Below are 27103 nucleotides of genomic sequence, written 5' to 3'. Positions count from 1 at the left end.
ATTTACAATAATGACTTTGAGTTTTTCCAAAGAAACTACAGAACAGAACCTGAAGGTTTGCGCCCGGGGGTCTGAAGAGAGGCCGCACCTTATAGCTGACTGGGCAGAGGGCAGACTGAGGTAATAACGGCTCACCGAGACCTTTGACCTTTCAGTGGAAGTGATGTAGCGGTAGTAACATAATCCAAATTTAAGTGTTGGGTCTGAAATGCATGATAAGCGGTCTGCCTCAGGACTCCCCACATGTGACCTGATCTGATCTGATCTGATCAGATTCAGAGGTAACTTACTGACATCGTTTGACTATCGATCATGACTATCAAGACCTATTTTACTCTGGATATTTATGCATATAAAAAAAAGGAGTCAATATGAAACTAAATTGATTAAAAAAAAACAAAAAACTTCAACATACAATGCTGGTCTTTCATGGCCTGCATGAATAAAGAAAAATCAGCGAACAGCACGTGGAAACAGGGAAAGACTTCATGGAAGGAAAACATGCCTGTGCAGTGTCCACAAGTCAGGTGCAATGAATCTGCTCATCACTTACTTATTCATGGTTTCAATGTTTATCTCTCATGCTTGCAGTTCGTTATATGGAATTGTTGGGTCAAGATAGTTATGTTCTAATTGAAGTGAATTAACTATGTCTGAAGGACACTAAACGTACCACTATATTTTTAGTTCACTCTCCTTTTTATTCATTTTGAAACCAGTTTTAATATTCTGAAGGCAGTACAGAAAAAAATATATTCAAAAGTATTTCAAAAGAAGAAGAAAGTGCAGATTTTTGCATTCACATGCCAAGCAGTGTGAATATCAGAAGCCATCCGCAAAATAAAACTTGAAATACAGATCAGACATTAGTTAGAAGTAGTTGTATTTCATCAGCACCTTGCCAAAGACTTATTTGCCCTTGTTGGATATAAAACATAAGAAACTCTGGTTCCAAGTGTCAGACGTTGTCCAGGATGCTTCTTCCTGTCTGTAAAACCTGGTTCCTCCTGTCCCTGTCCCTCTGAGCCTTTATACCAGACTGCGCCTCTGAAAACAGCAGGATTAATTTACTGTCCCTAACATCAGCGTCTTCGCCCGACAACTCTCCAAACTCTTGTGAATGTTTGAAAGCTCTTTGCTTTGCCTTCCCTTTGCCACTTAGCAGCCTTTACCGGCCCAGCATGGGCCACATATATGACTGAGGGTTCAGAGAGGTTTACGCTCCGAGTCAAGGGTCGGCTAAGTTTAGCAGCGCCCTGGAGAGGGAGAGAGTGTTTCACCAGAGGCTGTGGCAACAGAAGCCACCTCTTGCAGGACCGGCGAGCTGCATGCTGAATATGAATCAGGGCGGTGGTCCCGTCCACCCCTATTGTCCGGATAAAAGAATGGCTCGTCTTTCATGTCCTGGAGTTAGCGGCCCTCCGGGCCTCCTGGTATCAGGGCTGCTGATCTCTCTCATGCTGCAGGGAGGGACTTTTAAATTGTTAGCTGCAAGCAACCCATGTGGTCATCCAAAGATCAGAGATACTGTATCCAAGACAAGTGATTGAAAATACCTGCTGTGGGCCTGATTGAGGAGGACCCTCTCTGCTGCACTGCCTTTTGCATGCATCGAGTAGTTGATTTACTTAAAGCAAAATGAGTGACATAATACGCAAACAGGAGTATTCTTTTGATGATTTTGAATGCATTAATCTGGAAATAGCATTGCTTTCATGTCTGTTTACCAGTGGTCACCATGGAGTGACGGAAAAATCAAAGTGTAGATAGATAGATATATTAAAAGAATTGTAATAACTAAAAAAAAAAAAAAAAAATCTGAATTTGGCAAAGAAAAAGAAGAAAAACACCACATTTGGCATTATCTCTGTTAGGTACAGACAGGAAGTGTCCTTGAATAAAGTCGTCAAATGAAAGTCATGCCTGCTGAGGAAACGCTTCTAAACACAGGAGGAGAGGATTCTCTACTGATGCAATCATAAACAAACATTTTCAGATGTAGCTGGCATTCTGCATCGTATATTAATCGTGTAATATCAGCTCTTCCTGGTACTTTGCACTCTCTGACACACATGCCAACTATTTCATATTCATGAATCGATATCTTGTGATATTTTGCAGGTCTGTGAGACTGGAGGCTTCGGTCGAGCCGGCGGTGTGAGACTGGGGGAGGAGAGCGTCGGCCCTCTCCCTCCGTTTGTCCCGGTGCTCCTGCGCCTCTCTCTGCACCGGCTCTGGAACTCATTACCCAGCTGGTCCCTCCACCCATGTTTCCCAAACACAGCCGGGTCACCAAATCTTTATCAAATTATTCTCCACATTTCCGTGAATCTCCAGAGAGAGAGATCTCCTGGATGAGCAGGGGGCACGGAGCTTGGGGGGGGGGGGGGGGTTTAGTGTGTGGTCGCTGCAGAAATGGCCGCAATGATTTTCTATTGCTTTCCTGCGATTGTCTCAGTGCTTGGCACACGCATTGTCTTCTTCACCCCCCGCCACAACCACAAGCCCCAACCATCTGGCACTCGAGACAGGTTAAAACAAACACCACTTGACCCAGGTTTGCACCCAGCACTTTTTCATCTCCCGTCCTCCTTCTTTTCATTCCTCATCTTCTGACAGAGTCACTCGTCTGCTGATTCATCTCTCCCATCCACTTCTGCTGCTCAGAGATGTGTTGAAATAGTCACTTAACTCTTCTTTTCAGCTCAAATCTGGCGTTTCTGGGGCTGCATGAAGCTTTCCTTTTGGGTGGAACTCAGTTTTCCAGTTTCTGGAAAGTCTACATTATGACCCCCTGTAATATTATGTGAGTCTTTTCGAACAATCGCGGTTTGAGTGCAGGTTTCGCTGCAGCTGCCAGGAAAATTAGCGTCATTAGCATGCAAAGGTAGCGGAGATGATCTGGAACGCTACAGGTTCACATCAGTATTCTGGAACCATCTACAGACAACAGCAATGAAAGTCAGTTCCCCTCCAATGGATCCTGGTATATTGGTTTAAAGCGGGCTTCAGTTCTTCTTGACGCGATCAGATCGGTTTGTAATGCTCAAGCTTTGTGTGTTTGCTGAATCTCTGGCTGGCGTACTCCTTTCTGCGAGCTGGAAATACTGACGTGAACCACGTCTTCAGAAACACTCACATCAATGAGCTGCAGCGAACATGAATGCAGGTTTGATCTATCAGATCAGCAATTACCCACCATACACAGCGTGTTGTTTTTGAAGCGCCATGCATTTTACAAACAAAGGCGTCAGTTTGATGCTAACACTACGCCGCAGGCCTCCTCGCAACGACGACGAACAAAAGATCTCATTAATGACGGCAACAATAGGAAACAGACAGAAAATGAGTGAGGATACGTGGTCTGATACTTTGATGTTCCGGCATTCAGAGCGCGCTCCTGGATCTGCATGGTCACGAGAATCTCACTTCCATTCAGTGTTATTTCTATAGTTCCTGTTCACAGTGAGCTCAGGACACTTCACAGCGAGGCAACGACCTCACAATAAAAGAGAGGAAAATAATGTCAGCGCGGCAATTCCCATGTGAGCAGCAGTGGAAAGGAGGAAAACGTCTCTTCTAACAAGCTAAAGCTTCTGACAGAAGGAACACTTGGAGGTGGACCGCAGTCTGGAGGTGTTAAACAGTTTTCGTTGTTGGGTTGTTGGTTCTTTAAATATATTACCTTCCATGCAGTTTTGACTTAATTCAGCCAGATATCCAGTGTGATCCTGTTAACAAATTAAACTTCATATCTTTTATCACACATGCTTTGGTCGTATGTCAAGATGTTTAATATTTTTTCATATAATATTAATACATATAATTCATATAAAAATAATATTTTATAGCTGATTTCTCAATAATTCTGATTGGATGGAGCCTTATTGTATTGAACCTTTCATATTTTTAAAACTCTGCACACGCAGTTTTTTTTTTTAAACTCCCCATTTAGCTCCAGAACAGAGGACTTGACAATTGGTTTGGTGTCTTGTATCCGTCTCCACGAGCACTCCTCTTCTTATCACACCCACCCGACTCCAGATTGGAGGCGAAGCGGATTTACTGTCATCCCAAAAGACAAAAACGACCAGACTGAAGTGAAGCAGAGAGAATGGAGCACAGGACACCTCACTGCATCCTATATGAGCTCCTCTGCCTCTGGTTTACACATCTCCTCAATAATCACATCACTAAGCTGTTGACTGTTGACTTTTCAGTTTTTATATTTTCCACTGTGAATTTCGAACATATTTCCTGAGGCTATTGTTTCACGTGTCCCAGTTTTTAACAAAACGCGCTGCATGTGTGCCTGAAATGAAAATAGATTTTGAGGTAAAGTCTGTAAAACTGGCTTTGTGTTTTCTGCACTCCTGATTAAATAAACATTTTGAATAATTTCCATCTGTTTTTGCGAGTACGTTGAGGCTCTCTGAACATCTGCGTGTTGTTGTGACGTGTTGATCAGAAACGTGAGGCTCCTCAGTTCCTCTGAGATCTCACACGGCGGATCTGTCGGATCACTTGAATCGCTCCGGAGAGCCGAGCGGTTAAACTATCCGGCAGACGAATGAGTTTGAGACGCGGCGGCAGGATTCGGGTCCGTGCAGGGGTCGACCCGCCGACGGCGGGGTGTCCTGAACAAGCCAACCCGGCTGCGACCGGGCTTTCTCCCGCAGACAAGGCCTCCATACAGGGCGGGCCGGGCCCCCCGCCGGCGGCCCGGGGCCCCGGAGGACGGCTCGCCGAGGCTTCTGTTTCTGCCACTGTCAGTGAGATGGATGAGGGGGGAAACACAGGAAGAGGGAGAGTCCATTTAGAGCTGGAGACCTCTTAGGCTGCGTTGGCGTTATCACACATCCTCCCCCAACAATAACCTCACTCTCTCCTTCTGCCCGCGAACACATGGCGTCCCAAACACTTAAGCACATATGTAAAAGAGATTAGATTAGGACTGACGATGAGATCGGTCACACCCTCGCCCGGGAATGGAGAGCTCCCCGCACCCCCGATTCCTGCAAACACACACACACACACGTGTGCGGCACAAAGGTAGGAATTCGGCACAAAGGAGCTGAGGGATGAAGCCACACTGTGCCCCGGACAGCAGGCTGATGGATACGATGGATCAATCACCCTCTGCGTTTAATCAGGACATCAGTCACCAGATCTGAGGGCTGAGTGTATGGCGGGCCCGGGGCAGAGCCAGCAGCTCTTTACAACCATGTTTAACCTCTGATTTGAATCTTTATGGCTCGATGGGACGGGGGGATGTCGTAAATTTCAACTGGTGACAAGCCCACGCTGGTTCTGACACAGTGGGGCCTTATTAGGTTAAAATTTAATGACAGGAAGCTTGAAAGATATTGGAAAAATGTAGTTTGTCACCAAAATGGATCATTTGAAGTAAAGTAGCAACTGGATTAAAGACAACTTTAACGAATTTCATCCTCATCAATTAAACAGAAGATTTCTGATAGGAGGGTTTTGCTTCTTCTGTAATAATGTAGGTTTTGAAATGAGCTGCATAAACTCATTTGGACCTTTATCTGTGAGTCTTCTCAGTGTCTCTCTTCCTAAACAACCTCTCTCTTCTGTGATGTTTCTTCCATAAGGAGATGTGAATGTAACAAATCTGGAGCAGGCTGTGAATACTGCAGTGGAGGACAAGCAGATTATGAATCTTACTTGATTTTCTGCTCTTTGATAATTATATAATTGAAAAAGCAAGCGATAAATGGATATTTGACAACAAGACTGATTTATTTTGTTCCGTGACCTAACACTTCTTTCATGGTGCATTAAGGAGTTTGCACGTTTTATGCGAAACAGCGGCCCCTGCAGGCCTTGGGTGTAACTGCAGCTTAGTGGAACGCTCATGTATGTGTCTTGCGTCCATGTACATGCACAGAAGAAGGGATCTCCTTCCTCACTCTTTTAGTAGCGCTCGAGTAAAATTTAAGTTTCTTTTGCCTGCTGGGGTCTGTGCTGGAGTTGCGGCAGTGCTAGAAGCCAGTCTTTTCTTACTTTCTGGAAGAACATCCTCAATACTGCTCAGTTGTTGCTGCTAAGCATCTGGCGGAGTAATGGCGGACAAAACGAAACTTAAGGAAATTAGGCCAGCTGGAGCGCGCATTACATCACACCCTCTCAAATTCTCAGCAAAAAAATTCTGGTGCCGGACCGGCGCTGCAGCTTTCAAGTGACAATTTAGCACTGTTAGCGGTACTTATAATGAATATATCAGGGCACATTGTACACATCGTTGAATATTTGTAACATATTTATGGTGGAAAATAAGTATTTTTAAAGTTGAAAAACTCCTTAATGCACCTTTAAAGTTTAAGGTGTGTTGAAAAACAGTTCCTGATATTTAAACTAAACCTCGGCACATATTAAATAAGGGCTAATCGGAATATTGTAAAAACATTCACGTGAAAGCTGATCTACTGAGAACTGAGTCTGACAGACCCACATTCATAGCATTCAGAATCCATTCAGTGTGTTCATGAGACGTGTCAGAAGTCAAAAACTTCTCTGAGAACCTTCTCTGGCAACGTCAACCCACTCAGGCCCTGCTTGCAGGAGGATTTTAAATTAAAACATTAATTACTTTTAGATGTTTCATTACATGAAAAAAAAATCCTTTTCAGTCTTTAAAAAATATAATTAAAGAAAACCAAATAGCTTCTCTCACTCCTAACTGTGAAGATGCAACCTTTCTAACAGCAGATCAGTTTTTCTGAGTAGATGAGCAACAACAATGGAGGATTCAGAGCGCTTGTTAGAAATTGAACTGAACATTTGGTGGAGAACATTCCTTCCATACAGATACTGAGTAGACCTGTACCATGAAGAAGAACAGAGAGAAGGAATTAGTTGCCATCGCACTCTTCTCGTTGATTGGATTACAGAAAACACCAACAAGTGTGCTGGCATGCAAACCACAGAGCTTCCTTTGTTTCTCGTGTTCCCATGAGTCGCCATCAAACCTAGCAGATCATGTTGTGCACGCAAGATTTCATGAAACCCATGAATGAATGGATGCTTTTTCGCAGCTCCTTTTCGGTTCACTCAGAGGAGGACGGTGGAGCCGAGGACCCGGTGAGAGAGGCGATGCTCCTCTACACGACTGATGGCGGGGTCTGCAGCCTTCAGCGTCTGGCACTTTCATCCTAATGCTGAATAATTATCCCGTCGCTAACGTCACAGCGCGTCCCCGATACCAGTTAGTCATTATGAAGCGTTTCCTGAACGGCAGCCAGAAGGTCCACATGTGAACGCTGAGGCCGTTCCAGCCGGCGCACAGATAGGGATCTGTTTGTACCGAGCTGATTAAACTGAGTCACGCTTGATTCAGAAGCAGCAAAGCGGCGAGCCGCACCTTCCCATGCAAAATGTTTGTGCAATGCAACGATTAGCAGCGCTGCCGGACCAGGAAGTTGGCGTAAGGATATGAGAGGAGCGCACTTGTTTTTTTGAGCGACGGCGGACTGTTGACTGAGAGCTCGGCTCCTTCCCATTGGTGCTTTCTGCAGCTTTCACACACCGGCGACTCGCTCGCGACGTCAGAGCGACCCCGGTCCTCAGGAAGCGGCTATTGTTACGGCGGGGAGCGGGGGGGGGGGAGCCAGCAGAGCGGGCTGTGAACGGCAGCAGAGAGGAGGGTGTGTGACTCTGATGGATGTGTCTCTCTTCCTGTTTGCAGTTTCTCAGGAGCGCTCCTTTTCCCATGCCGGCTCGCGTGCGCCGGCTGCCATGCTTTCTGCGTGCGCGCTGTGGGAGAACGGCAGCTCGGAGGGAGATGAAAGAGTCGCCGGGGTAAATCTCGCTCCCCTCAGACCCGGGGATTCACCAGACTCTCCGGAGAGCGTCAGTCTTTCAAGGCAGCTTCTTTTCTTCACACCTCTGACGTGAAGTCATCCGCTGACAAACAGGAGCTCTGACACCAGTGTTACCCGCCGTTACACCTGCTCCCTTCAAAAGCGATTAAAACATTTTACCAGCAAGAAAAATCGATCAGGGAAAGTAACTTTTTGCAATAGTTTTAAATCAAATCAGGTTCTGTAACAGGTTGCAATCTGTGTAATCCTGACTGCAGGCTGCAGATTTATGACGATATAAACTGATGCTAAAGATGCTGCAATGCACAGTTCTGTACAGTGAATTGTTATCCCGTCGTCACACGTTTGTGCTCTTGAGGTCTCAGCACTCCGTTCAATCACTTCATTTACAACATAAGCAAATAAGCATGGAAGCGATAATTTCCAGATCGTGTAAACAGGCTCTGCTGAATCACTGAGAATCTCCTGTTTGCACCAGGCGGCACTCCTGGTCTTATTCTTGATTGATCGTCCCCAGAATGCACACAAAAACAGAAAGAATAGCCCATGTGTGTGAGCTTAATGTGTGTCTTTCTGCTGGATCAGGTCTAATCTTCCAAACATCCCACACCCTCTCAAACCTTTTTTTTAAATTTTTTTAAATCTATCATCCCACTTGAAACCTGCACCTTGCCCTCTGCGATCACTCACAGTTTCTCATCTCGGCCGATAATTGGCTCAATTACCTGAGCCGAGCTCACAGGAGAAAGATCAGCAGCGATCCCTCCTGATGAAGATGCAGACGAGAGCTTTACCAGATCAGCTTCCCTCCGCCGGCCAGTACTTCAAACCCGACCCTTGACCTCCCCGGGCGGCCTGTCAGAGTCACCTGTCCTCCTCTCTGTGTCCTCTCGTCCAGCCCGCTGGAGAAAGATGATCCTCCCGACCGTCACTTGTCACGTATACGCGGTGGTGACAGGCGGCTTCTGTCTTCCTCTTTGTGGCAGAGGTCATCTCTGAAGCTCCTCTAACACTTAATTACATGTCCGGAGAGGAAGGAGACGTGGCCGTCACACGCGAGACCGGCCCGAGGTCGGGCGCTAACAAATCCTCGGGACGAAGACATTAAGCATATGGCGAAGGCTCTGAATGGAGAACTCTTTTCAGGGTTAGCAGGTCTGAATTGAGACGATGGTCGGGACGGCCGTTGTTGAGTAATGGTCAGTCAGAGGACGGACATCTGGTCAGTGGCTCAAAGGAGGTTGTCCGGGCGACAGGCCGGCCGAGAGTGGGTGACGATTCAGGGACAGCGGCAAAACAAATCAGAGTGCAGAGGAGAATAAAGGGAACGCTCAGGACTCTTCTCTACACTTTGGACCACTGGAACATTTGTCACTGGATTCTCAACAGTTCTCATCACAGCTGTTTTCCTCCGATTTCCATTTGAGTTTAACATTTGTGACTAGCTATGAATCGGGGGTTTCCACATCAGATAGTCTGGAGTTGTTGAAGTGGAAAGCATTTCAATTTGCCCCTCAGAAAGGGTGTGGACCCCTCCCCGGTCACTGATCCTCAAAAACATTATAGTGAAGCCAAAAACTGGGCGACACACCCGCTCATTGTGTCTTCTGTTTAGAAAACCTCGGGGGAGACAAAGCTTTGGGCCCCACTGCCACCTCAGCTGTGAGACGGCCACAATGGTTTGATGATGCTGTAATTGTCTTTCCCATCATTAGAAAGCGTCATCAGACGATTCTGCCATTTTGGCTTCTGGTTAATTGGTTGATTTTATTGATAAAGCATCAAGCCGCTGCCTCCCTTGTTCCCTCGGTGTCTCCTCGAGCTGAGCTGAAGTTCACGTCTAATGAGGTCAGAAAGGTCCGCTCTCGCTGTGGGCCTGTCTGCTTCTTGAAGGAAAAGGATTTTGTCACGTTCGATAAGCTTTTTATGGGCAATATGGAAGATATCTTCATTCTCAGATCATCTCAGACACAGAGACCTGATCAGAACTTATTCATTAGGTTCAACAGTCAGACGACTCCTCACATGATGCGCTCTTCATGCACTGGATCTTGGGTAGAGGCAGTCTGCTGCAGAAATACAACCCGCAGAAGACAATACATGACTTCAGTCTGCACCTGTAAACACATTCAACCAAACATCTACAAGCGTGTTGCAGGGACGAAATTTTAAATCTTCAAAATAGCTCTCAACTCAATCCGACCATAGAAACAGCATCATCTGCATCATGGGAGGAATAAATGGAGATGTACATTTATTTTATGGGCAATAAAACTTTTCCTGCTCATCAAGCTGCGTGGTAAATATCCACCAGACAAGAAGGGATGGACTGAAACGGGAAAGAGTGACTGTCAGCATTTATCTCAGGAACTGCAAAACATGTTCAACATTTCCAAATCATGAAGCTCACAGTTTTTCACATATATCAAATCTGTGTGACAAGGTGCATTTATGAGATTTCACGATTAAAAAATGTAGAAATTTGCAAAAACATTTGCTGAATTCTGTAACATTTTACTTGAAGCACCCGGTATAACACATTAAAAGTAGTTATAAACACTCATAAATGATCACAATGCATTATAACCCACCATACATCATAGGGTTATGGTTAGGGTTAGGTCATATCATTGTGATCATTTATGAGTGTTTATAGCTATAACTACACAAACTATAATGGCATTCTAATACTTTATAAATGTACTTATAATGTGTTACACCTGGCGCTTCAAGTAAAGTGTTATACCCTGAATTCTTTTGATACATTAGCTATTTTAACCATTTTTAAATATTAAACCCATTGTGGCTGTTTGTCTGTTTCAGCTTTCCAGTATTTTTCAGTCATTTTTTTCAAAATCTTGACTGTCTTTTTGACCATTTTTATCATGTTTAGCTTAGTTTGAGCTGTTTTCCCCAATGTTTATCAAAAAAATTCTGTTTTCTGTTTAACAAATCAAAGCAAGGTGAAAAGTGTGGGTTTTTTTTTTTCTTAAAAAGTTTCAGTTGAGAAGGCCTGATTACACCTAACACACACACACACACACACACACACACACACACACACACACACACACACTGATGAGTGGGTAATAAGTGGTGTGTGTTTCAGTATCACTGCTCTGCACAGTTATCTCTTCACTCCACTCCTCCTCCTCCTCCTCTTCTTCCTGCCGCTCTGAAACGAATCTCCACCTCCACCTTTTTATTTCCCTCTGCTCCTCACCTCTCAGACCCAGCCTTGAGGTGAAAGACCTGCTCTCATTCAGGGCTTTGGAGGAGGAGGAGGAGGAGGAGGAGGAGGAGGGAGGCAGTGTCTTGCTTTCCCCCCTCCTCATAATGGCTCTTTCTGCCCGGACCCCCGAGTCATCAACATGACAATGTGACAATGTGGTCGGAATTTTCAAAAGAGATCCAGTGTTTGTAAAGTGTTTCTGCCCCTGAAGAGCAGCTGGGGGGGGGGGGGGGGGGGGGGGGCAGATCAGGAGACCTGATGAGGAACTGGAGGGGGGCACATCAGGAGACCTGGAGAGCAACACTTTCAAGTAAAAGCGCAACGCTTTGGTTGTGTTTTTGGGGGTCTGGGGTCTGTTTACACCACAGTGGTGCTCAGTGCCCAAAGCGCAACTTTTCAAAAACAATCCGACTCCATGGAAACGAAGGAAAACCCAATTTTCTGACACTCTGTCTTCGTTCTGGGTAGACAGCAGAAACTCTGCACTGTGCACGGCTGTGGTACACAGTTCTTTTACTCATGGACAAGTAGACAAACAGTAATAATAGTATTTGCCAATGAGCGTCAATGAGCCCGAATTTGTGAACTGAAATGAGAAAAGTATGTTGGATTAAGGAGAAACACTTCAGAAATATGCCACAGGTTTCCATGTTGTTCTAATTAGGTAAAAATCAGTCCCCACTGAGCATTTTCTTTTGTCTGAATAATCACTTAGCTACCGACATTCTGATGGCTTTATGTAATGTGAAAGGTCCATTCGTGCTGGAAAACAGAAGACGTGGTCTTTAAAGACGGGAGATTATTCATGCGTTAATGCACAACAGTCAAAAGGTTAAATATTCTCAATCCACAATCCAGGTACAGTAAAGCATTAAGCTCAGGCACAGCGCTCTGTTTGAAAGGATCATCTGCTCCGAGTTGAAGATTACATATTTAGAAGCATGAAAATACGGTTTCTGCTTGACTTGCGTGTAAACAGGTGGAGATTATAATCCCATCGGAGATTACGATATAAAACGTGTGGATTTATTAGTGTCAAGCGGTTTAAAACCTGAGTTTTGTTTGACTTGGTCTCATCACCGCGTTCACTCAGCTGGGATCCAGTTCGCTGTGCGGATCAGAAACATGTGGGAAGACGCTTCCTGCACGCATGTCGAGTAAAGAGGCTCCAACCTGCCGAGGAAGAATCTCCTCAACCTGCCGCTCCTGTTCCTCCTTTTGCTGAGTTATTTTCATTGGAATCAATCCGTCCTCTCGATAAGATAATGATGAGCAGACAAAACACGCGGAGACCTTCAACACCAGGAAGTGTTCAGCAGGGTGGTGTGAAGATTCTCAGGCTGTTCCCAGATCTTTCTGTCTGGACTCTTTGTAGAAAACAATCTTTGTAGACTTTTCTTTTTTTTTTTTTAAGTTCCCATGCCAGTGCAGGTGGTGTCCCAGGGTCTGCAGCTCAATGAAACTTTCTGAAAATTACACGTAGATCAATTTTCTTCCTATATTTACTTTTCTTTGCACCCCTGATTACTTTTCAAAATGCTCCTGTCTCTCTGTCTGTCATGCATGCATGTAATAATCCGTCAAAAAGTGATTTTCCAACGTGTCTCTTTTGAATTGAATAAATATCAAGGACACACTCAGAATTGCTCTTTGAAACCTTAATATATTATTGAAAACTGTACACGGTTATGAGTATTGTGGATTTAACAGTTTAACAAATGAGCATTAAGAAAGTGAATGCAATTCAACTTAAAAGCCATATAAGACATTTTTATCTTTTGTTTTGAAATGCCTCAATTGGCCATTTGTGAAGTCTGAAAGATTGATTTGCTTGGATTTTCCCACTGTAGCCAAACAGCCGGGCTATTTTAGCCTCATTCAGCTGTTTATCACTATTGTACATTTCCCACTGATTTCCCTTTTTGTCAATTGTTATACTTTGATTTCTTTTCCTTTTTATACTTTTCTTTTTATCTTTTTCTTTTTTCTTCTTTTTTGTGATTCTTCTGTTGCTATTTTTATTTTTTCCTTTCTTTTCTTTTTTCCTTATATTTCACCATTTTGTTTTTGTCTTATTTCTCTATTCTTCTTTTATTTCAAACATGCACAGAAACAAATAAACTATGAACAAATAACAGCAGAGCCGTACAATCTGCCTGCCTGTCTGAAAAGCAGTGGGGAGAAAGCATAACTGATCAAATTCTACCCCCACTTTCCTTTTTCTTTTTTTCCTCAAAGCTATGGCTGATTTTGCTGTTTCACCTTATTTAGCTGTTTTTATCCTGGAGATTAGAAAAGTTCTGAAAATCAGTGTAGAGTGTAAATGCAATAAAAAATGAAAACAAATGTTTAATTAATGTTTAATTTAATAGCGTAGTGTGAAAGCTTCGTGGAGCCGCTCCAGAAGAGCTTCAGCGCTGCAGGTACTGTTTAATCCACCACTGATCGTTGACAGTTAAAGATCTGATCGGCTCTCAGGTCGGTTCTCATGAAGCTCCAAACACATCCAGACAGAAAAGGTGAATGTAGAGGTTCTCCACCCGAACACCATCAGATCAGAGCAGACTCAGACTGCTTCCCTTTCCAGCTCTGACTGACGTGTGATCATTAGCGACATACCCAAAGTGTTTCTTCTGAGTTTTCAGAGGATTAGAGGAACATAAAACCTGCTGTTTGAAGCCCGGCTCTCCTGCTCCGACTCCACTTTCACCCCAAACCACCCAGGAGCAAACTGGGATAATTCTTTCATTTACACATCTACTGCTTCTCCAGTTCCCCTTTTCTCCCCCGCTGGAGTTTCTCTGGTTCTCCCCTCGTCCCACCTCCACGAAACTCTCTCTATTATTCATCAAAAGGAGCTGTAAGCACCTCTCCCTTCCCTTTACACAGCGCAAAACAAGACATCTCTGGCTCTTTTAATGCTGATTCCTTTTAACTCTGGGAACAGAATTTGTGGATCATTAAGATAAAACACAACCACAAGTCGCAGAAAATTGATTCTGTGGCTTCAAGCGGTGCGATGAAACAGAGGGAGCGGCTCCTGGATGGAGGAACCAGACCCCGGCCTCAAAACCCGCCACAAACATCCCGTCAGGTTCGTCTTCGCTTCACTTCAGAGGAAATCTGTATTTCTGAGGTTGCGCTGTCATTCAGTGGGGAACAAAAAGGTCTTTTTACATCTGACGGCTGTTATCGGTTCACGGCGGCTCGGCGTTCTCCCTCACCTCCTGTCGAAGCAGAATTTTCATGAACAAGATTTTTTCTTTCAAGCAAAGTTCGACTCAGCCGCAGGTAATGAAGAGAACAGAGATAAAATAATAGAGTGTGCCTCCACGCTGTGACCTTTGGGAATCTGGTTCACCAGGCTTTTGAGTTATGTGTTTTTTTAAATATAGTAATGGCAGTTTATTTTGAGCACAGCTCCTCTCTGGGGAGAGTTATCACAATGGCCTCGATTTACCAGAGAGGGACGGCAATGGCTTCCTGCTGGATTGAGTCATTCAGCTGCTTTTCTTTCCTTTCTTGTTCCGTCTGTGTGGTGGGCTATCTGATGTGCTCGTCTCTATATTTACAAGCTTGATAAAAGCTTTATTTTAGCCTCTGATAGCGAATGAAAACACATTTCAAAAATGGACACCGGCGAAGTTAAATAGAGGTCCACGGGAGGAGCTGCAGCTGAGCATGACGTCCAATTAGCCTTCTCAACTTCCACTTTAAAGGCTCATTTAGCTGAGTCGTCCAGAGGAAACACTCCTCTTGATTTACTGTCCCAGCAGAGGGGATGAACCATGACAGCTTACTTTTAGTTTTCTCCCATATCGGGTGTCTGTACGTGTTGATATCTGGAGATGAAGGAAGCTACTGATGTGTCGTTCAAGGCAGCTAACGCTAAGGAGTGCTAGCATCTTTGCAAAGAAGGGAAGAATTAAAATACATGTTACTGATGGAGAAGTCACTGCTCTGCATTTAACTCTTCCTGTTCATTCACAACAGCGGGCTGCAACCGGACAGCACCCAGACAGGTGATGGGGGTCAAAGGTCACACTCAGGGACCCACAGTGGTGACCTGTCAGCGGGGGGGGGGGGGGGGGGGGGGGGGGGTTTCAAACCTACAAACCTCAGATCCTAAATCCACTTCTGCTACCTCGAGACCACCAATGCTCACGATGGTGCCAATGTTATAATGAAACATGAGACTGCCCAGGGCCAGCATCAGATCAGCAGAAGTCCGTAGATCAGCATAGATCTGGCCATAAAAGACCAGCATAGACCAGCATAGACCAGCATAGACCAGCATAGACCATCAAAGACCATACGGTACGACCACATACCAGTATTTTCAGAAAGTTTCTACTCTGTAAAAGTTTCAAAAAGCCTCTACCATAGAATAAAGGAACAATTGTTAATTAGCTTTTTAACTCTTATGCACACTTTGAGGGAATCTCAAATTTCTTTGGATCTTTGGTGTCTGTTTCCTTTATACTGTTTGTTGTTAAATTGTATCTGTTTTTTTTTTTTTTTTTCTTTTTTTAGGTTTTGGTTTCTTTTGGATTCTATGTAGCTATAGGCCATGGACTTGTTTAATAATCCACATATAACTTTAAAAGGCGGATTGTTTTGGAGTCAGAGATTTGCCTTTGAGCAGGATTTCAAAAGAAGGAGATCGAAGCACTTTCTTTTTGGCAGCGCCGACAGAATCAAACCTCTAATCTGCTTTGACGGCGCTGCAGGACGACTTCAAAGAGAACATTCCCAGCATTTATCGATCTGTATCATTGAGTGGGAAGGTGTGGAACCAGGATACTAATGAGGCTGAGCCTAATTCGGGTGAACACAGACAACAAACCTGCACTTGATCCTTTACTCATACTTAAGACTATGGAGAAAGAATAAGACAGAAAACCTGTTCACATTGTTTTCTTGAATAAAAAGCTTTTTCTGGCATCTGTTCTGGCATCCACAAGTAACTTACCTCTTTGATTAAAAACCATTTTTAACCTTCCTTCATCTTTCATTACAAAACTGTATAAGCTACAAAGATAGAGATGTATGCACATCATTCAATTAAATTTCAGTTTATCTTTATTTATAAAGTGCCAATTACAACATTGACATCATTAAGACATCGTCAATAAGAGAAACAAATAAGTTATTTTTCAGAGTGAGAAACTCATCAGTAACTGAACGGATGCTACAACTGCTATTATCACCGATATGTGAAAATGGGTGAATGGATGCATCCTAACACAGCTGGGATCAAGATGTAAAGTTTTCAGTGAGTCAATAGCTCATCGGTCTGAACTCCGGCTGAAGCATCCTCTCGTCACGTCTCGGACAAAACCATAGACAAGAAGCTGCAGCTTGAATAGGATTCCCGGTAAATATGCTATGAATATACCATTTGAGTTTGTCCTAAAGAGATCTTTAAGTAACTGACATGGGTACAGTTTGCAGCCTCTTGGTTCCAGTAGAAAAGGAAAACTCGAAAAAAAAATTAAACAATTTGTAGCTTTTTGTTTTCTAAAACACATGGCACAAACATGACTCGAAGTCCTTGTTGCAAACAAGAATAAAGACATTTTAGTTTAATGATGTTATGGATGGAGGGGAAGGGGACAGATGTTCATAGGGAAGCCACCTGATGTGGCTGCACAATGAAGGTCAAAGCCAGATGCGGGCCGTCGGAGAGCATCCAGAAGCAGAGTCAGGTAGGAAAGGGTCTAAAAGCTACAGCAAAACGCCATACAGGAACACATGATCAGGCATCAAGAGAACCGAAGTCCTGAACAGTTCGAGAGAACGCTCTGTCCGTATAAGTAGACAGATGAATCTGTATTTTTGGATAAAATGAGAAACTAAAAAAACATTAGGAAAAGAGTGAGTTCTAAACGCTTAAATAACTTCTCATAAAGAAATCAGGAAAGTATAGTAGATGATAGGAGCCTTGATCACGACCTGGAGTCATCATGGGTGGTGAAAATGCGAGAATAATGGGAAAAAAACAGTTAAATCCCTGGAATAAAGACATGAGATTTCAGAATGAACAAAATTGTGACGTTTTATACCGTGATGGACGTGATCGTACAGCACAGCGATGTAAGTCAACTCTCTTCAGTAGCGGAGCTTCGTCACGTGATTATGTGCTGGGTTCGGGCTGACCGGATTGTCCCGAAGAGTGCCGGAAACGGCCGAAAGCCGCGGTGGCTGATGGGAAAGCACAGACTCGACAAGCCGCCATCTTTCGTGTTAGCGCTCAATAACAAGCAGTTTCAGTCATTTTTCCTCCTTGTATCCTTCTGAAGCAGCACTGCATGTGTTAACTGATCGGAGTTGCTAGTTTGAAGCCAGCCGGTTGCTCCCGCCCCCCTCGTAGACACAGACCCACTCCCTGAGCCCAAACCCGGGTCAGCTCCACCATGGGCCGCTCCCGGAGCCGCAGCTCGTCCCGCTCCAAACACTCCAAGAGCAGCAAGCACAGCAAGAAGAGGAGCCGCTCCCGGTCCAGATCCAGAGATCGGGAGCGCTCCAAGAAGAGGTCCAAGTCCAGGGAGTCCAAGAGGAACCGGCGCAGGGAGTCCCGGTCTCGGTCCCGGTCCACCAGAGAGAGAGCCGCTTCACCCCCGGAGCGCATCGACATCTTCGGCCGCACGCTAAGCAAGAGGAACGCTCTGGACGAGAAGCAGAGGAAGGAGGAGGAGGAGAGGAAGGCGGAGATGGAGAGGCAGAGGAAGATGTGAGTGTTCCAGAAGCCCCGAGCTTACAAGGTTAACACGGCGAGGCTGCAGCATGCTAAGCTAAAGGCTAGGCTAGCCGCTTTCTGCATGGGTTAGCATGCTAATGCTACACGGGAACCGCTAACGTCAGCTGGAGATTCTGCAGGGCCAGACAGCACAGCTGGATCAGGGGTGGGTCACAGCTGGACCCGGCTCACCTATGTACCTGGCAGAGGCTGCAGAGCCACATCTGGACTGCAGCTGGATCAGAGCTGGGCCACAGCCTCTGTCAGGTACTCAGGTGGGCCGGTCTCACCTGTCCAGACCCACAGCCGGTGGACGTCAAAACCTGCCTCTGTTACCAGTAGTTTGAAGTCAACATTTTGGTTAAATCAACCTCTTTGGTTGTCAAACTCTGTTAGTTCAGGGGCCTTATATTCGACCTTTGACCTTCCAGTAGCATCATAACCTCTATATTTACTGCTTCACTGTTTACCCTCGGTATCAGTACAGCTTTATCCTGAAAACATCCACGATTGACAAAGCATTATGGTGCTCAGGAGGTGTCACGTGGCAGGTTATATGGTGTCATCTCCAGTCCTTTCTGCAGATACGTTTCTCTTTCTGGATGGTTGTTGGAGAGACTAATCGTCACCTCTCGGGCGTCATCTTTACAAACTCATCTTCACAGCATGAATGTTAATGGATTCAGCTCTACTTCTCACTGCTGTCATCTCTGCTGATTTCACACAGTCTCTGTATTTAAAATACAGTTATTGTGTCATTTTAAGACTTAACAGGGTCATCCTACAGGCCAGATTTGGCTCCGAGCCTTATGTTTGACACCCTGCTTCGCGTCCACTCTTGATGGTTCGGTAATTACATTTTCTTTGCTGTGTATTAGTGGTGGTATTATTTAGATTTGACTTCATTACGTCTGATTCAGAACGGCTGTGAAGTTATAAGTCTGCATTCACTATCGTGGATGAGCTCACTTTGTCTTCTTGAAGAAAATGTTCAGGTGGATTTATGCAGGATCTGTTGAAGTAAAGTGTGAGCTCTGTGATAAACTTCTCGTGGTCTCTGCTGCTGTCTCCTGTTGTGAGACAGATCATGTTGATTCAGGGAAAATGAAATTTGAGGGAGTTCAGCTGTTTAAAGAAGAGAAGAGTTTTGAAATGAGCCAGAAGCTTGCTTAAAGCATTGAGAGACTGGTTGACTTTGCGTTTCCCATGTTTTGGAAATGTTCAGTGACTGTGATAATAATGAAACCTGCTGTACAGATACTGACACTACCCAAAGACATCAAGTTGATATCAAATGTACATATTGAGCATGAGCCAGAGATGTTTGTGCTTTATGGATGGCTTTAAAGGAGTCATTCAACTGCTGCTGATAAGCTCCTTTCAGACTGTAAAGTTAGAGCAGAGATGGTCAATATAGGGATATACAAACTGATAAGCTATTGTTCAGTGAGCATAAAAAAACCCACATGCTATTAGTTTTACTCCCATCAATAATTTATGGACATGAAAGATTTACTCAAAAAAGTCCTGAATATCCTGTAAAGGACAGAAACAATGTCAACAGTAAAGGAAAGTGTTTTGCAGAACATTTGGTGGTCTGTTGGACCCTGCAGCTTCTGAGAGAGAATAGAAAATATTTCATTAACCGGGGATATTCTCCTTTCACTCCATTATTCAGGATGCTCAACTTCCCTTTCTGCCTACACACATTGGATCAAACCTTAATTATGCAAAGGGATCACCATCTTTAAAATGTATAATGAACATGTGTGGAGGATCAGATCAGTGTGTCATTACATTAAAGACATTATTCTCTATTATTGAAATCAGCATTTGCCTCCAAAAAATCCATATTGGTTTGGCCCCACTTTTCCAAATATGAAGTCTATTAGATCTTTCTTCATTGTTGACTATTTGCTGCGGCCCTGGTGTGTATTTGCACACCAGGCTGACAGGAAGCTGTAGTGAAATTCTGGGTTTCCCTCATCCTGCTTGTTGCTTTGACTGATTTGTCCTTAAATGTGACAGAGAGCTTGTGTGTGTGTGTGTGTGTGTGTGTGTGTGTGTGTGTGTGTGTGTGTGTGTGTGTGTGTGTGTGTGTGTGTGTGTGTGTGTGTGTGTGTGTGTGTGTGTGTGTGTGTGTGTGTGTGTGTGTGTGAGTGAGAGACTGGGACGCCACTGAGGTGGAGACTGGCAGACACCTGAGACGGGAGCTGCTGTCCCACACCTGCCGTCTCAGGCGGCTTCTTTTTTTCCCCCCGCAGATTAATAGCCAGTGTAGCACTTAGCAGGCATAGAGATGTAAATATGAAGACACAGAGGGACTGGGGCCGGGGCCGATCAAGGTCTCCAGTTTCCACTAGCTGACGGGATGAAATCAGATCCAGGGAGAGTAGAGAGAGTTTACGGTGTGCCAGGAGCCGTGTGACAGCTCAGTTCAGGTGTGGAGGGCAGCCAGAGCAGAAATCGAACATTTAAAGGAGAGTTTTCAGCAGGTGAACTTCACCCTCACAGCTGCTCCTTCAGTCCGTCTGGCATCCAGACGTGCTTTACATCTGTTCTCTGTGAATTGGTCAAGACAAGGTGCACTTGTGTCACGTTGTGCCACATTGTCTGATTCTTCTGATACATACAAAGTGGTAGTTCCACTCTGAAAGCCAGAGTTTTCCCAGAACTCGCCGTGCACATCTTGAATTCTAGAATGCTGGACAGGCAGGAACCAAGACTCTCCAGCCACCGTGGAGCTTTAGGTTTGTTTTAGGAAACGGCAAGAAAAAGTTGAAACCCTGTTCAAATCGATGATAAAGTTCTTCACCACAGTATTTACTTTTCCTGAATTTGAAGGTCATCAGCAGTTTCCTTCAGCTGTAAGGTGAAAGGTGTGTGTTGACTTGAGGAATCAAGGTGTGAAACGTCTTCATGGCGCTTCTCTCTCCTCTGGTCGTGTGCAGCCGGCAGCAGGAGATCGAGGAGAAGCTCATCGAGGAGGAGACGGCCCGGCGGGTGGAGGAGCTGGTGGCCAAGCGCGTGGAGGAGGAGCTGGAGAAGCGTAAGGACGAGATCGAGCGGGAGGTGCTGCGGCGGGTGGAGGAGGCCAAGCGCATCATGGAGCGGCAGCTGCTGGAGGAGCTGGAGAGGCAGCGGCAGGCCGAGCTGGCGGCTCAGAAAGCCAGAGAGGTAACGCTCGGTCGTTTGGAATGCAGCCCCCTCCCTTTACCCCACCCACTCTGACTGTGGAGGTCCACCTGCCATGGCACAAGTCTGAGGGCGACGTCCTGTATTTATTTCAAATCAAAATCCTTTAACCCATCAGGTGTTTTCTGGCCTAAACTGTTTAGAAGAGATCCAGCAAAAAGTTCCACAGTTCTCTTCATATGTGAAATCCATCTACTCATCTAACTTGAACTTTTGTACTGTGATCTATATCAGTAGTGCACACACTAAAAAGCGGTGAAACGAGTGGCTCACGGGCCTAAACCGGGCCACTGAGAAATCCCTTTAAACACAGTTTGAATAGATTCTGTTGTATATCTTTTTTTCTTGCTCAGTTCATATCAGACACTGGGTGTTGGACGCTCCATGTTCAGGGCCTTCATCCTTCCTCCTCATCAGACTGAAGAGTGTTTTCTCACATTTCTTCAAATCATTTTGAAACTGTGAGAAGATGTGCAGGGCTCGGACTCCATGTTTGATAGTGTTTGTATAAATCTAGATGATGTTCCAGAAGCTTCCACAGTTGTGTTTAAGGTAGTTTTGTCCATCAGTACTTGGCCCAGTGTCAGATTTGTGAGAAGGGAATTCTTAATGATCCCACAACTTCAAACGAGACTTTAATGTAACGACTAACCCGGTTAACTCTTCCAGTTTATAGTTAATTCTGCCTGCTTTTGGCCTGCTGCTGAGGCTTTTGCCATGGCTGGTCTTCATTCTCTTCATTGTTTTCCACCTGGTCCACCTCAGTTTTGTAAATATTTCTATGATTGTCTTCAATAAAGTTTTTTTTTTTTTTTTCTGTCACACATTTTATAGTCGCTGTCTGTCTGTCAGCCCCCATTTAGAAGCATTTCCTCAAACGTGAAGGTTTTTCTGGGTTTAGCAGCTCAAATAGAGCTCCACAGATCTGTAGAGGTTCGGGAGACCAGATCTGTAGACGTTTAGATTAGATCTGAAGAGGTTTAGGCGACCAGATCCGTAGGGGTCAAGACACCAGATCTGTATGGATTTAGCCCAGATCTGTAGGGGTTCAGGAGACCAGATCTGTAGGGGTTTAGACTAGATCTTTAGGGGTTTAGACTAAATCTGTAGGGGTTTAGACCAGATCTATAGAGGTTTAGGAGACCAGATATTTAGAGGTTTAGATTAGATCTGAAGAGGTGTAGGAGACCAGATCTGTAGAGGTTTAGATCAGATCTGTAGGGGTTTAGAAGACCAGATATTTAGAGGTTTAGATTAGATCTGAAGAGGTTTAGGAGACTAGATCTGAAGAGGTGTAGGAGACCAGATCTGTAGAGGTTTAGACCAGATCTGTAGAGGTTTAGACCAGATCTGTAGAGGTTTAGATCAGATCTGTAGAGGTTTGGATCAGATCTGTAGAGTTTTGGATCAGATCTGTAGAGGTTTAGATCAGATCTGTAGAGGTTTAGATCAGATCTGTAGAGGTTTGGATCAGATCTGTAGAGGTTTGGATCAGATCTGTAGAGGTTTAGATCAGATCTGTAGAGGTTTAGATCAGATCTGTAGAGGTTTGGATCAGATCTGTAGAGGTTCAGGACACCAGATGAGTTCAGGAGATCACTCCTCCTGGCCTCCTGCCGTCGGCTCTGCCGCCGCAGCAGAGGCGGCTCCTCTGAGCTTCACCCACAGCCGAACCCATGAGTAAAATGTGGCTTTGTCTCTGGCGACAGTTTGAGGGGATGAGCGGTGTGACCTCTGACCTGTGTGGCCTAACGCTTCATGTTTGATGACTGGATGCAGCTCCTCCCTGAGAACGCGCGATGTGCTGTGTTCTGTACTCACCACTTGCTTCTCCTCTAGGCCTGCAGCTGCTCACTGTTATATTGTTTTCCTGTACATCCATTGTGCTGTTTTTTGTTTTGTTGACTTTGGAAACACCCCCCTCACCCACCCCTCCTAACTAGCTGTTGCCCCGAGCTGGCCCTGCAGCCTCTCAGCTCGTGTCGACCCGTGTCCTGTACTGTAAGTGTACCGTGGTCGGGTGGTCCTCGAGCGCCGTACAGACTAAACAGACACAAAGCACTGCACACATAAGACACATGTGGAGCAGAGCCCACCGGCCCGGAGCTGCTCTCTCCGCAGGGGGCCGCACAGCCCGGACCAGGCTGTACATATTCAACCGTTTAATGCCGAATGCTTTCACCAGTTGTGTAGGTACACAGGCAAGGAAAATGCGTAGGTATTCGTGCATTGGTGAGCCAAAACTATTCCCTCTTTTATTTGTATGCTTCTCTCTCTCTTGTTTATAATGTTAAAAACCTGCTCTGTATTTTCTTACTGTCTGTCATATCTCTGTTTTCTCTTTATGAGTGTGATTTGATGAGTGGGTTTTTTTTTTTTTTTTTAAGTGTCTATCACAGTAATGCAGTGAGTGCCCGAGGTGTGGTTTAGCTTAAAGTTTTCTAGGAGAAAAATAACCAGCAGTAGAGGGAGAGTTTTTATTTTTCTTTCCTGCTTTTTGCCCCCCTCTCTTTATGTATTTAGTTAAACCAGTTGAGACTGCAGAGCAAGGCACCGTGTGAGAGGATAAACGAACTGTGTGCGTTAGCTGGTGGTGACTTCATGTGTGTGAGAAGTGCGCCTGAGTATGAGTGTGTGTGTGTGTGTGTGTGTGTGTGTGTGTACGTGTGCGTGCGTCCCAGTGCTTTGCGGCCTGTTTGTGCGCTAACATGGCACCATGTCACCCCTCTAGGAGGAAGAAAAGTCGAAGCGGGAGGAGCTGGAAAAAATCCTGGAAGAAAATAACCGCAAGATCGCCGAGGCTCAGGCCAAACTGGTACGACCCGTCGCCCTGCTTCACATTCCCCCCGGCTCTCCCTTTACAGCGCAGCTCCTCCACCTCCATCACAGTGATCAGTGTTCGACTCCAGAGGAGCCCAGTTCGGGTCCTGGAGGCAAGATCTGCAATTAAAAGCATAAACCGAGCGCTAATCCTGGAGATCGCATATATTTCACCTCATATTACTCAGAAAAAGCTCTGCTGTGAGCACACATAAGCTGATTTTACACAAACTAAACACACCAAGCAAATTACCTACTGAGGATCAAAATCTGCATATCTCCGCCTCGTCAACAATACGGTCTGCGTCGCTGCAACCAGCAGCCAAAGACGCTCTGTAGTTTAAATTGATCATACTTTTCCACCTGTGCCATGTTCACTTCGAGTCCAGCAAACTGAGGCAGCCGTCAGCCCTCCCTCTGACCTCTGACCTCCTGCTTGTGCCCGCAGGCCGAGGATCAGTTGCGTATCGTGGAGGAGCAGAGAAAGATCCACGAGGAGCGCATGAAGCTGGAGCAGGACCGTCAGAGGCAGCAGAAGGAGGAGCAGAAAATCATCCTGGGGAAGGGAAAGTCCAGGCCCAAGCTCTCCTTCTCGCTCAAGGCCACCGAGTGACCGAGCCCCCTCCTCTGCCACCTCCGCCCCCCCCAGGCCCCTCCACGTCACGCCCCGCCTTCAGCCCCCCTGCTCCTCGTGCTCCTCGTCCAGCCCCGCCCCTCCTCCCTGGAACGCTCGCTTCGTTTTGGAAGTGCTGAAGGACGGTTGACGGGAACCGGGGGACGACCTGGGCGTGCTGACTCACTCATGCTCCTCGAAAACTCCGTGAAGACCCGCGTCGTCCCTCCTGGCCTGGAAGAGGAGGCGGCTCTTCCACTGCTCCTCCCGCTCCCCCTCCCCCCACTTCACATGACTCTTGTTTTTTTGGTTTTGTTTTGTTTTTGTTTCTTTGGTTTGATTTTAACTCGTAGGGAACTTGAACTTCTGATGTAGAAAGCTAACCTGTCCCTCCTTCAGTCTTAACACGTGACGGCGGCTGTGTCCCCCCCCCACCCCCCCAACCGGTGTCTCTGCAGCCAGCAGACGTCCAGCAGTCCTCACAGGGCTTTCTGTGACTCCATGTTAACGGCGGCTCGCGGGCAGTTTGGGAGGCGGCTGCAGGTTTTTCCTGTTGCGTTTTGTAAAGTAACGCCTCCCGGAGCGGCTGTCAGAGAGCAGCCCGTTTAAAAAGCACAGCGACCTCCGTCCAGCGGCGGGACCGGAGTCCGGCTCCCCAGCAAGCGGGTCCTGACGGGAACCCTGCAGGTGAACCGGAGTCCGACTCCCAAGCTGCCCGTGATCCTCAGGCCCTCCAGGAAGCGGCGAGAGGGGAGAGCAGGGCGTGTCCTGTATGATGTGATGTTACTAGGCTTTGCTGTGATGTGCCGACTCCTCCCCCCTCCTCCTCCCTCCTCCTCCTCCTCCTCCGCTCAGTTCAGATTGACAGACAGGAAGTGTCGGTAAATCCTGGAGCTTTGTTTTATTGCTCATTAGTTTGGGCTGCCCCCCCCCCTCCCCCTCCCCCCCTCGGGGGTCTCATGTCGTAGTAATTTAACTCGAGCAGGGCGTCTCTCTTGGTAAGTGTCGGTTCGTAGAGGATGCACAAGTTCAGGTAAGACGAGGTCCGAGGTTGGCGTGAGCGTGTGTGTGTGTGTGTGTGTGCGCGCGAGCGTGTGTATGTATGTCTGATAGTGTGTTAGTGTGTGTGTGAGCGGCAGGCTGACCTCACGTGAGTGTAACAACTTTTTGTTGTGGGATTTTTTTTTTTTTTTTTTTGAATTCATCATGTAATTCTCCCCCCCCCCCCCGATAGTCAAGGGACTGAACAGATGAATAAATCCATTGAATGCTACACAGACCGCCAGTCGAGCTCTTTCATTCGTCAACTTCCTGAAGGTTCCAGCGAGCCTCCACCTTCACCTCGAGACGTTAATCCGTCCTCATCAAGCGTCATCCGGTTCTGAAAAAGAGGAATTCATGTTTGACGCTCTGGTTTTTAACTTCTCAGGAACACAAACACAAAAGATTGAAGGTGAAATGTGTGTAAAGGGATCTGACTGCTGGTCAGCTTTAACCACGAGTATTTTTTTCTTGAGAGGAGTGAAATTTGGTCATTCTGTTTGGACATTTAGCAGAAGTGTCCACAACAAAGCCGAATAGCAGAGGAACCTTTTTGAACTGAAGACCACCGGGAGCCGTGGTTCAGATGCTTCTGCTGGAGGCTACGAGATGACCGACGCTCGATCATAAAACCACTGCGAGCTCCGGAACAATGAGGGGCCTCACATGCTTCATGCTGTGGCTGAAATCTGGAAGGCTGCCAGGCTTTGTGTTGTTCGACATGAACTCGGAGACTCACCATATAGTTCGACCGCAAGATCTGGTTTCCCAGGGGATCCTGGTCGGGTTAGCAGCTGATCCCAAAGAAACAAGATAAAACTCATAGCTTGTCTACAGTAATAAAAGAAAAACTCACTTATCTGAAAATCTAAGGACTGCAGAACTCGCAAAGGAAACTTGACACCGGGGTCAGTAAATCTGAGCTCCTCTGTTGTTCACACATCGAGATGAAGTTAAATGAAACTGTTGATCAGCAGAAAGGACCAAAGCAGACAAGGAAAAGTTCTTTTTCTCCCAAGAACTCCCAAGATCACAGCACTGAGTGCTTCTTCACATCAAATATGTCGACGATCCTCAACTCTACGTGACTCGTTAAAGCTTCAAGGAAGTCTGCGATCGGCGATGGAGCAGCCGGATATGAAGAATTGTTCCGGAAGGTTCTGACTCTGAAATGAAAAAACGTGCAAACAGGATCTTAGTAATGGATGTCTGATCGTTTTTAAATCAAGCTGATTGGCTAATTCAATTAGTACACAGCAATCTGGTGTGAAAGACAAAACCGTTCATTCAGAACAAAAGTTGAGCGATTCTTCGGTCGTTTGTCCTGATCCAACGTGACGAGCCTTCGTCCAGTCGCTGAATGAGCGGTCCGATCTTACCGCCGCCACCGCCTTTTAACTGGCGGTACCGACTCAGGCTGTTGGACGCCGTCATCTGCTTTCTGCCCTTGAGCCACGTGGGACCAATACATCACTGTCACGTTAACCAAATCCCTGTAATAACAGGCTCTAATTATCTGGCAGCTCCAGTCGGAGCGCGCTGCTGGTGTGTTTCCAGCGTGAGGTGAGCGCAGAGCCGACCTGAGACGCCTCCTCAAATCCTTCATCTCATTACAGCCA

At 45.8% G+C, this 27103-nt stretch overlaps 1 protein-coding gene across 1 annotated transcript; it reads left to right on the top strand.

The window, feature by feature from the left end:
• The first annotated feature begins 17270 nt into the window (after positions 1-17270).
• On the top strand, positions 17271-24572 carry LOC115402777 (arginine and glutamate-rich protein 1). Its single transcript, XM_030111318.1, has 4 exons — positions 17271-17809; positions 20767-20992; positions 23742-23825; positions 24279-24572. The coding sequence occupies exons 1-4, from the start codon at positions 17493-17495 to the stop codon at positions 24441-24443; spliced, it is 792 nt and encodes a 263-aa protein (XP_029967178.1). The 5' UTR covers positions 17271-17492; the 3' UTR covers positions 24444-24572.
• Positions 24573-27103: the final 2531 nt, after the last annotated feature.

Source organism: Salarias fasciatus, chromosome 16 (genome assembly GCF_902148845.1).
Source record: "Salarias fasciatus chromosome 16, fSalaFa1.1, whole genome shotgun sequence".
NCBI classification, from domain to species: Eukaryota; Metazoa; Chordata; class Actinopteri; order Blenniiformes; family Blenniidae; genus Salarias; species Salarias fasciatus.
This window is presented reverse-complemented; position numbering and strand designations above follow the sequence as displayed.